Source organism: Xiphophorus hellerii, chromosome 12, assembly GCF_003331165.1.
Source record: "Xiphophorus hellerii strain 12219 chromosome 12, Xiphophorus_hellerii-4.1, whole genome shotgun sequence".
Lineage (NCBI taxonomy): Eukaryota > Metazoa > Chordata > Actinopteri > Cyprinodontiformes > Poeciliidae > Xiphophorus > Xiphophorus hellerii.
Window position 1 is genome coordinate 28,913,315 of NC_045683.1, and position 13,539 is coordinate 28,926,853.

At 41.6% G+C, this 13,539-nt stretch overlaps 1 protein-coding gene across 2 annotated transcripts in view; it reads left to right on the top strand.

Moving 5' to 3' along the window:
* Nucleotides 1-13,539, top strand: part of unc5db (unc-5 netrin receptor Db) — a 233,589-nt gene that overhangs the window by 143,855 nt on the left and 76,195 nt on the right. For both annotated transcript variants that reach the window (XM_032578939.1, XM_032578941.1), the window contains exons 5-6: nucleotides 11,421-11,601; nucleotides 12,343-12,510. In XM_032578939.1, coding sequence (XP_032434830.1) covers nucleotides 11,421-11,601; nucleotides 12,343-12,510 — 349 coding nt within the window. The remainder of the gene's footprint in view (nucleotides 1-11,420; nucleotides 11,602-12,342; nucleotides 12,511-13,539) is intronic.

The following is a 13,539-nucleotide window of genomic DNA, read 5'->3' on the forward strand; positions in this document are numbered from 1 at the left end:
TCACGCCGATTCAGACCGGTACAAAGTGCCTCCTGGAGGAAAGCCTTTGAGTTTCCTCGAAACATCAGGCAAATTCCAAATGTTTGCGCAACAGAAAGGAGAGACAGTCACAGGAAAACGAAAGGAGCTCTGCCAGCAGCAGGCTCTGCTCCTCTGTCCTGTTGGACGTTTTTACCTCTTTACTTCTCTGGTTTAAAGTCTCCATGTTTATACAAGCAGGAAATCACAGTGGTCTGCTGACAGCTGAACGACCATGTTAATTATAATTAGTATCAAAATCAAATAGATGATGCAGTTAAATGACCAGCATGATTCATTTTCTATAGTCTTATCATAATGACACATTTTTCTTAATCCAGTCTAGATTCAATGATCAGTACATTTCTATCAACTGATTACTGGGGGTGCATTAGTTTTTTTTTGTGGGGTTTTATTGTGTCTTGTTTTGTTGTATCAACCAATCATTAGCTGCATTTCCACTCCAAATGTGTGCAAACCTTTCTGAATTTTCTGCTATTGTAAAAAAAAACCCAACATAATCCTGAAAATAACAAGTGCAATTAAAATCACATGAGCTAAGACTTAAACCTTATATTAGATTTAAAAAAATATTCTGTAGCAGGTTGCTGTCACTTTTTAGCCTTCATCAGTCTTATGATGTAACCGTGGTTGGAAATGTGACTTTGTTTATGACAGATAATCTACCATTGACACAAACCTCTTCAATCTGTCTTTCGTTTTAGAGCTACGATCATTTGACCCTGAAACAACGGATGGTTCTCAGCTCTAAACGAACGTGGCCTTTATGTTGATATGTAACCTTTTGTTTGGCATTTTACAGTAAAGACTGATTCTGCTGATCTGCTGCTCTTGCTTAAAGTTTAGCTCTTAAATATGGCCGCCTTTGCATAAACAAAACAACAGCACATATACCAGAAGAAACTGTGTTTCTATTCATGCTCACAGGTTTTGTACAGCAGCATTTCAGTATGTGAACCATAAGGACTCCCAGATGGTACAGAATGCAGAGACAGCGAGAGAAAGAGAGAGAGAGAGAGGCACAACAACATTCAGCAAAACTGTAGAAAAGTCAGCGCTGTGCTTGAAGAACCTTTTCTCGTAGTAGAAAACACCTTTTATGGAGAACCTGCGAAATAATCATGTTCGCCCAGGCGCCAGTATTCCACAAGTCTGAGGATATTTTTCACATTTCGCATTCGTCCTGTGGCTGTGGACACAAACACAACCGTGACTTCAGAAGCGATGAACCGACCTTTACAGGTCAAGTGGCTCTGAAACTGACAGAAATGATTTAAGTTTCATAACATCAGCGTTTTGTTCAAGCATTACTTCAGGTTTTTATTGCTTATAGTCACTTTCACCTGTCTTTCAAACTGAAAAGTTGTATTCAACACTTTTATTCATTATTTATGGATTTACCCGAGGCGCTGCTTCATTCAGCTGAATTTAAGGTTCAGGGAAAGAAACACTTTTCAACTTCTTTGCTTCCTAAGTGTCATTTTCTAACTCTACTCTCAGGTTTGCATAAAATGTTTTATTGAGGATCCAGAAGTTTCAGCATGATGAATAATAATGTCTACTGGGATCGGTGATTTAAGCACAAGTGCAAAAGGATATTAGGTGTGTGAGTTTGGATCCTCGGTCGCAAACAAATTACAAATAGTTCAAAAATAATCTCAGAGTGAGTAACGCATAGAAAACTGAACTGTATTCCCCAGTTATTCGCTTCCACCAGTCAGATCCAGTGTTTTCAAGCTAGTGTGACTTATTCTAAAGCGCTAAGAAACTAACCAGAGAGCATCGCTTAGGAAACGACACCTTCATTTCTGAATGTTTACTTCTGGCTCATTTCTAAACTTGACATACTAGCCTCGTAAGGCACGGTGGTGGAAGTGCTAGAGTTGGTTAAACTCTCAGAATAATACGAAAATAAATCCAACTTTTCAATTCTAAATGGCGACGTTGTGAAATAATGGGTATCATCGTCAATTCAAGTTATTTCATAATTTGCATTTGTTAGAACTTGGCTCGAGCTGAAGGCGTTTTGTGGTCCTTGATGAGGTATGATTTATTAGCAATTGCTGTATTTTTTTTTTTTTTTTTGTAAAAAAAAAAAAATTCCAGCTTGACTGAACATGAAGTTGTGGAGGAAAAATTAAAATCCCAAAACAGTTACATGTGGATTCTTAAACATATTAATTTTAATGCTTTTCAAATACAAGGCACAAAACTTTCAAATGTTCTACTACCGGTGAAGTATTGCACCGCTCTGGTTTCAGACGATGTGCTGGCATAGTTACTACATTCAGAAGCCAAATGCAGAGGTGGTGTTTGCTTGACGTCGCTTCTTTCTTCCAGAGTAAACGGCTAAAGCGACGTAGCAGCTCCACCAGCTGCACTTATTCAACAGAAGCCATTTTCCATCAAGTGCATGTTTGCACAGATGCCTAACCACATGTAGCTTGTAAAATTTGCCGGGCCACATGTTAATAAAGTTAGGTCCCAACTACTATTATCTTTCCCATCAATAATAATCCTTATTGGGTATTACCATGAATTTCCACATTAGCCACATGGCTGCGGCGGTTCTGTTGGGTCTGGAAGCCGTCATCGCACCATATGCTTTGTTTAAGACTAAATTAGTTTCTGTAGCTCGGTTTCTAATGGAATTATTCATGATGCTGTTATGAATTCGTTTGACAGCAATAACACTTGATCACACTTTAATGACATATCCAATATGTTCAGCTTTGAGTCCTCGAGCTTGAGTGAAATATTCATGGCACAGTTGGAAATGCTTCATGAGAATAATGTCAAAATCAGCAACATGAGAGTGTGATGTATAGTTGGTGCATACGGCCTGATTGTGAGCTGCTTTATGATGTTATTTCTGGTAGAAGATTTCTTCTGCTGGCAGGTTAAATGCTCTTTGTTTTGTTTTATTATCACGTTATAACAAAAGAAATCAACTTTGAAAACAAACGGGTCATCGTGGTCTCATGTGAGTCTTACTGGACACGTTTTTGATTCAATATTTCAAATCTGGTCATAATAAAGTCAGTGTTAGTTTTATTTTATTTTATGTACCTTTGTGTTAAGTCTGATCCTAGGGTCTAAAGTTTTATTCGACTTGTTGGGGATTATGAAGGTAAATGAAACTTTAGCTCATATTCACATTGGTATGATTTGAATGAAGAAAAATATTAATAAATATTTGAGAAGTCATAGAAGTCAATAAAAAGGAAGACGAATCCTCTCAATGAAAACTGCCCCTTTTTATGCATGAATTTTGATAAGAAATGTCACAATTGCTTAAGTGGGGGTAAAAAAAAGTTGTATTGTGCTGTGCCCAGTAGAAAATCAATGGGAAATAATGATAAAAAAGTTGCATCTCATTATACACTTTGACATTAAGAGTTTACATGAAGAACATGATGGAAAACTTTCCATAATTTTCAATATAATAGTATCCATTACCTTTTGAAAGAAATAAAAACAAGGATCTGTTCCATGATGGACCATCCAAAATATAACTTATTTTCTTAGTTGTCTGTTTTGCATAACTTGTAATTATTCAAGTATTATTACAGAACTATTTTACTGCAAAAGAGTATCGAGAATTTTAAAGCCCCCATTTGCCCCCAAGTTTATTTATGCTTTAAAGTGAGTTAAAAGTAGCAGAATGATTGACATAGTTAATAGTGTAGCACTAGCTTACAACCACAATCGGGATGGAGCAAACCTGGATGAACGTACACACACTCACACACACGCATCCAGGAAAAAGATCAAGTCATAGTGACCACTGTGCCATAACAGACAGCAATATGAATATGAATATGAATATAGTGCCTATAAATATGTATATCTCTCTACCCACACACAAACACACACAAGATGACAACAAGACAAAACAACAAAAAAACAGCACAAAAATGAACAAATAATAAACAAAAATGGATTTTAAATAGGTATTTTTATCGGTCATTCTTTCTCCAAGCTACAAGTCCCCAAAAATGTGGTTCCAAAAGTGAATAAATAAAAATACAGAGTAATGAGCAACATAAAATGCAGTGAAAAACAAGATTTTTTTATAACCAAATAAAACATCAATATACCAGGCAGAATTCCTACATGTAGTAATCCTGTTTTTAAATGTTCTACCTGAAAGCATCAGTGCTTCTGATGAAAGTGTTCACTGAAGTCCATCATTCTGCTCTATTTACTAGTTTCTTATTATTTATTTACTCATTCATTTTGTTCTGTCTCAGTAGACTTATGGTTTCTCTGTGTGTTTCAGCAGTCCTGGGCTTCATCAAGGCTTTCCGGACACACCGATTTAAAACCAGCATCTGGATGCAAAATTGATATTTTTAATTGTTGTTTTCTGATTTTGCTCACATAACCCTTTTGTGAAGTTAAAATCCTCACAACAATTACTTTACATGTTAAAGTGTTATTAATCCAGTATTTTTTCTCTCACATGCTTTGGGACAATCCAAGCTTGCTCGCTCAGACTCTGAAAGCAAAATACCCTCATATCCATTTTAGAGCTTATCCACAGCCAACGTTTCAAACAAAGCTGTGTCGGCGCTAGGTGTGACATTCAGATTCTCAATTGTATCTGAAGAGCAGACAGTGTAATTTGCCCACAGTTAATAAAATGTTCGAGTCGATTATTTGCGGTTTGGTTCCGCTCCAGCCAAACAGCTCCTTTGACTTCACACATTTCTGGGAGTGAATGTAGAGCACATGCTTTAGCTGTGGGAGAAAGGAAGCCATGAGAACCCCGGTATAATGAGTTTCTTTTGAGTTGATTCTCAGGGAGAAAGTGTGAAATGAGAAGCAAAAACCAGAAGCCAATTTCCACTTCCCTGAATGAAAGCCTTTAATCCGAGAGGAATCCTGCTTGATCTACAGTAGCTGAGGTAGACCGACCGGGCCACGGCACAAAGGCGGCGAATCAACTAAACGCTCCCGTACTGTGGAGCACGCCCAAGCTCAGTGTACACAGTGAGCCGCTGCTTTATAACTAGGAACCATTAACCTCCATCCCAACCACCGTCTCTGTACGACTCAGTCCTGGGTGCAGATTCTTTGTTCGTCTCATAGGTCACAGAGAGTCTCCCACAGAGACGATGAAGAGCTGCATTAAGCAATCCCAGCCCAGAAGTTCCCTCTGTTTACCTGGTTAAGATAAGACAGATTGAGGTGGGATGGTAATGCAGTGGCACAGCACTGGAAGCGAAAGACAGGTGACATTTGGGAAGCAAACGGGGAGGCAGGAACGTGACACATACACCCCCACCTCCCTCTGTCACTTGTATCCTGTGATTAACCTCTAGGGCAGGAGAGAACAGCCGAACTCCCCCAGACTCCACCTGCTGCCGACAGGCCTGCTGTTTGAGCGAACATAGAGTAGCGTTGGGTCAGAGCCCCATCCCAGACTTACTCATGTTCTCTTCACCCGTACCGCCGATTAGCGGCGGGGAAGATGCGTGAAGAGGATTAGCTCTGTGTTCCTCAGGGTTGCCTCTGATATGCAGCTCAGTAGGTCCCCGCCGGCGTCCCTGGGTCCCAGAGCGCGCCGCTCGCAGTGGCGCTTAATCCGTGTAATTGCATTGATGAGACACTCGGCAATTAAAAAGTTCTTCAGCCCGTGCGTGCTTTGCCGATGGCGTCGGAGTTAATGTAACCCCTAGCCTGACCGTGACTCAGCAGACTTGTCTCCCACCAGCCCCAGAGAAAGCTTTTTCTTCCTGCAACACCTTGACACTGAGTGACCGCCAGACGCCCTGGGCAGGGGCGATGAGGCGCGGGAGCAGCACGAAGAATGCATCAGTTACCGAGGTCATGATGGGGGCTCTCCTCATAAGTCTTGAGGACGGCGGCGGTGTCGCTCGCCCCCTTTGCTCCCCTGTCCTCTAATTGCCCGTCAACCGCTACATTTCTCAGCATCTAATCATCGGCAAATGTCAGCTGGATGAGCTGTGTTCGTGTGCATAAGCTGATGAGAGGACCCCGCCGACGCAGCGGGCCGGGGGGGGAGGCGACCTTCAGGGGAGGTCTGGGTAATGAAATCACAAAAGGAAGCTCTACCGCTGGAAACTCCTCTGTCAATGCTGACACTGATGACCGCGTCCTAATTGAAACAAATGTGCCAATTAGGTAATTCATTTCTCACATCCACTGACTTGCACGGGCAAATTTGTATCCCTGTCATCTATTCCTCTCTGTCTCTCTCTCTCCTAATATCTCTGTATTAGGGAAGCAAAGTATCAGTTGAGTATTAAAAGTATCAAAGTACCGATTAGTAAGTATCAATTAAGTAACGATTAGTCTATCAATTGACTTTCTTAATTGATAAGCAGCCGTTTTCTAATAAAACAAGTTTTCTGTTGTATCAAGAGCGTGGTCTCCATAATATGCAAAATTTTTCATGTTTAGCTGAACGTATAAAAAGAAGAGATGTTCAGAAGTGCAGACTTTACTTTACACTCAGTGTCAAAGAAGTGGACAGACTGTGATATAGCTCTCAGCTGTCTGGACACTCTACGATCAGTGCCGACAGTGAAATTTCATGCTGTTGCGGGCGTGACGCACAGGAAGTGATGTTGCTCCCTTTCCATTCATTTCCTATGGAACTTGCTCTCCTCCAGCCAAGTAACCAGCGACATTCATACAAAACCACATAAGGAGGTTTTTGTATCCCCCGCTGGACTTTGTTCAGAGATTCACTTTCCTTCGCTTTAAGGATGATCAGCGGCGCCTTTTGCTGGTTGGTGGCCAAACTGCAACACAGAAGGTTTTAGAGGATGTTATTTGTTTAAATGGTAAATTGCCAGTACCTGTATAGCGCTTTATCAAGTCTAATTAACCCAAAGTGCTTCACAGTACATTCTGACACACATTCACACACCGACGATGGTAAGCTGCTGCACAGCTTAGCTGGACAGCTGGGGCAGTCTGACAGAGGTGAGGCTACCATGCACCTCTGTCATGGTAGCCTCACCATGGCAGAGGTCATGGTGCCATCAGGCCCCCTGATCTGGGGAGTGAGGTGTCTTGCTCAAGGACACAACGACAGAGGCGGATGGAGTAGCGATTGAACCGCAACCTATAATTGCGGGACGAACTCCTACCACCATCGCTATTTGATCGTCCCGTTCAAATAGAACTCCTTTCAATCTAAAAGCCATTAATCAACAATCAGAAGTTAATCAATTAATTGCTTCCCTGCTGTGTGTGTCACTTCTTTTGCCTCATGAATCTTCTCATGACGACTCCATGGCTGCTCATAGCAGGCAGACCCCAGACTGAGAGGGGCCTGCTGATGACACACAATAATTGCCTCTTTCAAGTCAGAGATTTCTGCAGATAAAAGAGAAATACATGCATGAAAGAGGGGGGCAGCTGAAAAGACAGAGGGTGTGGACGGGCGCCACGGCTCGTGCCACCCATCCAGACGGATGACTTTAATAATGAGAGATTAGACTCTATCCCGCACTCCTCTGCCTTCTTATCGACGCACGGCGCTTCACCTCTGATGAAACCCGGGTGCAAGGCTGTCTTTTAATTGTAGATAAGAATCGAGACTGCTTTGAGGATTGGCTTCTACGTTTGCACTGAGACGGTGTGGGGAACATAGTTACAGTCTACCCATCGCCTTTGAAAATGAGACGATTCCAGCCAGCCAATGCAAGCTATAATTAGCTGAAATAACTGATAAAAATGACAGAACAATATGGGGTTTTCTATTGGTGAAAGTGATTTTTGAATTTCAGGATGGGTGATGATTGATGTTTTTGCCCTACTGTTATTTAGTTGACTGTTTTCTATTTTTACTCATGATCAGAAATTCATATAGGCCTAACTGACCAATGCCCTGTCTTGCTCGCGCACACACACACCCTCATGCCCACGCACACGAATAAGACAAGATCTGATAAAATCCCAACAAAGCAACTTTTGTACATGACAGTACATTACATTTGAACTTGGTCAACACTGAGGAAGTTACTGATTTAACTCTGAGACCAGATTCCTGTAGGAAACCGTTGCTCAGCAGAGCAAACTGACTCAAAGCTTTATCATAAGCAGTTATTTTTCTCTGAAATTACATTTGACATCTAATAAAATAACTGGAAAAAAATCATCTAAAAATAATAAGACATCTTTCCATTTCTTCTTGTAGACGTGTTTGTTCAGAACTTGTTCCCACTTGCTCATCCAGGTCTTACTGAACCCTCATTTGGGTACTGATGCCCAGTCATAATGGAGCAGAAAAGAATCGTACCAAAACAGGTCTCACCCAAGAATGAAATTCTCTGCAATGTGTTGGTGAATTAAGACTTCCTCTCACTGGAAGAACCTTTTCCCTAAAAGTTATGACTATTCCTCCACTAAACCTTTCATTTGGCACAATGTAGTCAGAAAAACTCAGGGTTTCACCTCACTTCGTAGAACTCATCTTTAAGAGCCTAGTGGCTTTTACCTTTCACCGCAGTGTGTAAGGCTTGGATACAGCCATGAGGAACTGTTTCATCACACACACTAGGCACAGCTCTTGAACTATACCATGTTTCTTTGCATTTCCAAAGGTGTGCCACAGGGCCCATCCTTGGCCCCACTCTGTTCTCCATTTATATTAATGATTTTCACAAGTTGTTAGTAAAGGTGCTGTGCATTTATAAGCTAATAACACCATATGCTTTTGGTCCACCCCCTGAAACTCTCTCACTCTCCAAAGCAAAGCGCCTTGGACATCCAAAACACCTTTTTGAATTAAAGGTCTAAATGCCCCCTCACTGCAGATGAAACGATCTTTGATCAGACAACAAAGTACAAACACTTAGGAATCTGGCTGGACAGTTCATTTTCTTTCCAAAAGAAAGAAACTTGGATTTCTGTACCGAAACCTCTTGTCTGAAGCTTGGAGTTCTGTTGCTAATGACTTCAGAAAATTAGCAAGTCTTTCCCACAGTGGCCCTCAGCATGCAATGACCCCGCTCTCTGGTTGCACCTTCCCTCGTAGCTGTGTCTTTTCCATTGCTGCTATTTGATTTAACTTTGGAATTTGTAGTTGTAAAGAAATTTTGTGGCTAAGGCTCCATTTGCACGGAGCTGCTATTTAACCTGTTCAGTTTAACACAATTCCTGACAAGGATTACATGTTATCTGAGCACTTTGTCGGAGGCAGCTGTTGATTATGAGGTGGAAGCTAAGGATCAAAAGCGTATGTGATGACATTCTAAAGTCACAGTGCCGTATAGTGGCCTGGCATGACAACTACAGCTGACACAGGGTGTCTTAGCTGTGCCGTCTAAACGTGGAACTTTTTCCCAATCAGCATCCGAAGACACCAGCAGCTTTCAGGCAATAGTCTCGTGTAAATGTAGCCTGAATTCACTGCTCAAGTGGCTTCCTATCACAGCACCACATTGGAAGTATCTGAACTTCTTAGCTTGAGCCATTCTCTCATAGATCCTGTCTGCAGGTATTTGTGCTAAGTTTATACACATATGGCCAGGGATGTGACTGGAACTCTTAAATTCCATCAGACGGACTGTGTGACCCAATACCTTTGCCAATATAATGCATACCTGCAGGCTGTCATTTCTCCTGTCCATCATTTCTATCTGTGCCGTCTCCTTATGCCCACCAGCACTTCCTATTTGCATCCAAAGTGTTGATCATTGTAAATAGTGCCAGTGCACTTCCTTTAAATCCATCAGCATTTCCCATTCTGCTATGTTACAAATGTAATTTGCAAGTGCAGCGATGCAGCTCTCTTACCAGGCTAAAACCACTAAAGCGTCACTAAGTTTGTAATTCCTAATTAGTTTTCCTCTCAGGTGCTGGTAATTGGTTCCAGTGCTTCTCCTGACTGCCTAATGGAGGTGGAGATAGTGGTGGAGCCGCGCCCACTGGGACTAATCAGCAGTGGGAGGGCTTGTAACGCAGCTGACCAGCAGTTCTGCATGCAACGACTTGAACATGAGCGACGTGTTCACGTCGATGTGATCTGAGAATGAGTTAAGTGATGATTCAGAGGTAGCCAGCATGATGTCAGTGTCAAAGAGCTGGGAGGAACGAGATCCGTAGAGGGTCAGGATTATTCAAACGCTGGACCAGTTTGAATTATGTCTTTAAAAAAAAAAAGTTTTTTTTTTTTTTTTTTTTTTTGCCATATCAGTAGAAAAATCATTTCAGACTAACATTACCTGTTCTGTCTTTTTCAAGATTTAACATGACCACTCAGGTGTTGTACATCTCTTTTTGTTTGCTTGTTTTTGGCAATATGCTCCATAGAAGTTAAAGACTTAAATTGAAATTGTTAAGAATATTTCTCATTGGGAGCCAGTTTTAAACACTCTTTTAAAAGGAAATCCTTTACACAGTCTTCTTATGTCAAAAGATGTTTCTCCAGACTTCTATTCCCCACTTCTATTTTTCCTCCTGCTGTGTCAGTTTTCTTAAACACTTACTGCTTCTTTTTTGAAGTGTGCTACGTTTCTGCCAAGTAAGTCTTGGAACTGTCTTTGGTAGTTCAGAAGTACTTCCTTATGCTTGTTACGTTATTTTCGCTTTAACACTTTGAAGACATCAATAAGGGAACAGGAACAAAAATGTGTTCTTAAAGAAATTACGATTAAGAACAAAAGAAAATCATTTTAAAGGGGTTCTTTGTGAAAAGGATAGTTCAGATTCTAAGAGAATGATGTCGGTAATACTTTTCACCCTCATGACAAATTTAAAAATTGTGATAAACAAATTTGTATCATTCTTGTACTGCAGTTGGGAGGCCACAAAAAAAGTCCAAAAAAGGCCACTTTTTTACACCCCTCTTTTAGTCAGCATGAATGTGATTGTAATTTATGTTTGTTTTATGACACTCTCCTGTTTTCTGTCGTGTGACATTTTGTTGCATGTTTTCTGAACAGGTCGTTGTTGAAAATCAGAATTTGTCCTCAATTTACCTGGTGGAGAAAAGCTGCAGAAACGCAAATAAATCATAAAGAAAATTACCTCAATTGCTGATTTCACTTCTGTTTCTGCTTATAAATAAAATCCTACTGAAAAAAAACGTGACAGCACATTTCTTTTACTTGTTTCCAAGACAAGTTATAGCAGATCTGAAGTTGTAATTTGTAAAAAAAAAAAAAAAAATTAAATAAAAAATAAATCATGTAAAAAGCCTTTGCCTTGCAGCCTTGTTATCTGTTTGATTGTTAAATCAGTCAGTAGTCTGAATAATACAGGAGGCTCCATTAGTTGTGATCCATCATTTATTATTTAGAAGAGGACGAGGGAACGTCACACTGTGTGCGTAAGCGATGCGATTTGACCTCATTCGCATGTTTTCTTGTTTTTTTTGTGTGGTTTTTTTTTACCTGCAGGTGGAATGGCAGAAAAATGACGAGCTGGTGAGTTCACTGACCGACGACAAGCTGGACACCCGGGCCGACTACAGCCTCATCATCAACGAGGCGCGCTTGTCCGACTCGGGCAACTACACATGTCTGGCCAGCAACGTCGTAGCGAAGCGTCGCAGCGCCACGGCGCCTGTGATCGTCTACGGTACGCCCGCAACAACCCGCCGCACCGCACCAATGTTTACACGGCCCATTAGATCAATTTGTTTGGCTTCCCGTAACCTTACGCAACAGTGATTAAGAATCCCATCTTGAGGCCTCGGCTGAAGAGCGCCGTTTCCCCTTTATTCCGGCGAATGCATTATTCAACGAGTCAATTTACTGCCTCTCGTTTAAAATCAATGCCTGCTGTATGAAAGGAAATAAGCCACTGTGTCTTAATCTCATTTAAAGGGAGTGTTGCTTGTTAATTATTTACTTGCCTGAAGCCTCGCGGAAATCTCGAGTTCGGCCCCCTTTCAAAGCAGCTGCTCGAGATTCAGCTCCCAAACACGCAATAAACTGGGATCATAGAGTAAAGGGCTTCAGTCACGGCGCTAAGTGGTCGATTCCAACCTGTCAGGCTGTTTGAGTCTGTCGCTTTTAGAAATGGCATTTCTGCTTAATGGCTCCCTTTGCTTTGCACAGCTCCACGGCTTTATCTTAATACGAGAGCAGAGAACACTGACATTGCCAATTAAGGAAAAGGGAGCCGTATATTCAGCAATCTGCTCCCGCTGTTATGCATTGTTGCCCCGTGGAGCCCGCAGGACCATTAATAGCTCCGAGCCTTATTAGAGCTTTAGAGTATGCCAGAGTTCTGTAAGGGAAAAAAGAGCGTGTGTTGTTTTGCACACTCACTCAACTGTTTTCTTTTCTTTTCTAACTTTGCTGGAACTTTCTCCAGTGAACGGCGGCTGGTCGCTGTGGACGGAGTGGTCGGCGTGCAACGTGCCGTGTGGGCGGGGCATCCAGAAACGCTCCAGGACCTGCACCAACCCGGCGCCGCTGAACGGAGGCGCTTTCTGCGAGGGCATGTCCGTGCAGAAGATCACCTGCAACTCTCTCTGCCCAGGTTAGTCCCACTTCTGATTTTCAGCGAAGACGAACCGGAGCTGGGATGCATGGCGTGCTCCGCAGCACGTCAGTAAAAAAAAAAAACAAAACGGGAGAAAAATGTGTGTGTGGAGGAAAACTAACACAGTGGTGCCATTGTGCTATGGAGATACTTTTCCTCAGTAAAGAACTTCTAGCTTGTCAGAGTTGATAAAAGGATGGATGAAGGGAAATCCTAGATGAAGACCTGAAAGAGGTTGGAACAGGCGGGAGACTGGGCTGGAGGTTCACCAACCATTTCATATGTCAAACTGGCCCAGTCAAAGTCCAAATTATAAACTCAAATGGAAATCTGTAAGAAGACCCGTATATTGATATTAGTAAACACAAACTGCTTTTCCATTGAGCTTAAAATTGCTCAAAATGAAATCACGAAAACTTACTTTCATAACAGAAACACAGCAATTTAAAACAAACTTTTTGACAAAAAGGTTTTGCTTCGGGATGAGATGGTTTTTCGGCTTTATCGAAATTAGTGTGCTTCACAAAGCTGCAATGGAAACACTGTTTCTGCATCACGAATCACGTGATCAACAACCAGATGTTACTACTGCTGGAAAAGACAAATAAGACGACAGGAAGTGGTGGGAAGATGATGGTGCAGCATGCTTTTTTATGATTTACCGGGTGAACAAACTTGTTCGCATGTGATTTTAACTGCATTTCTTTATAATGGAAGCGCCTCAATTACAAAATTGACAAAAGCTTTACGCATATTTGTATCGGAAACGCTGAAATTGTTTATTTAGCAGGATGAGTTTGCTCTAGCTTGCAAATGGGGAATTGCGAAAATTTGCAGAACTGAGACTTGCGTCCCAAAGAGGTGCGGCAGTAACTGCACCAAAAAATGTTCTACGAAGCAATGAACTGAAGCTCACAATTCAAATTCAGCCTTATTGTCAATTTACCCTCATGTTCCTGGCATTCAGAGGAACTGAAACTGTGTTTCTTGATGTTGTACGGTGAATTCAATTCACAATCAGGTGCT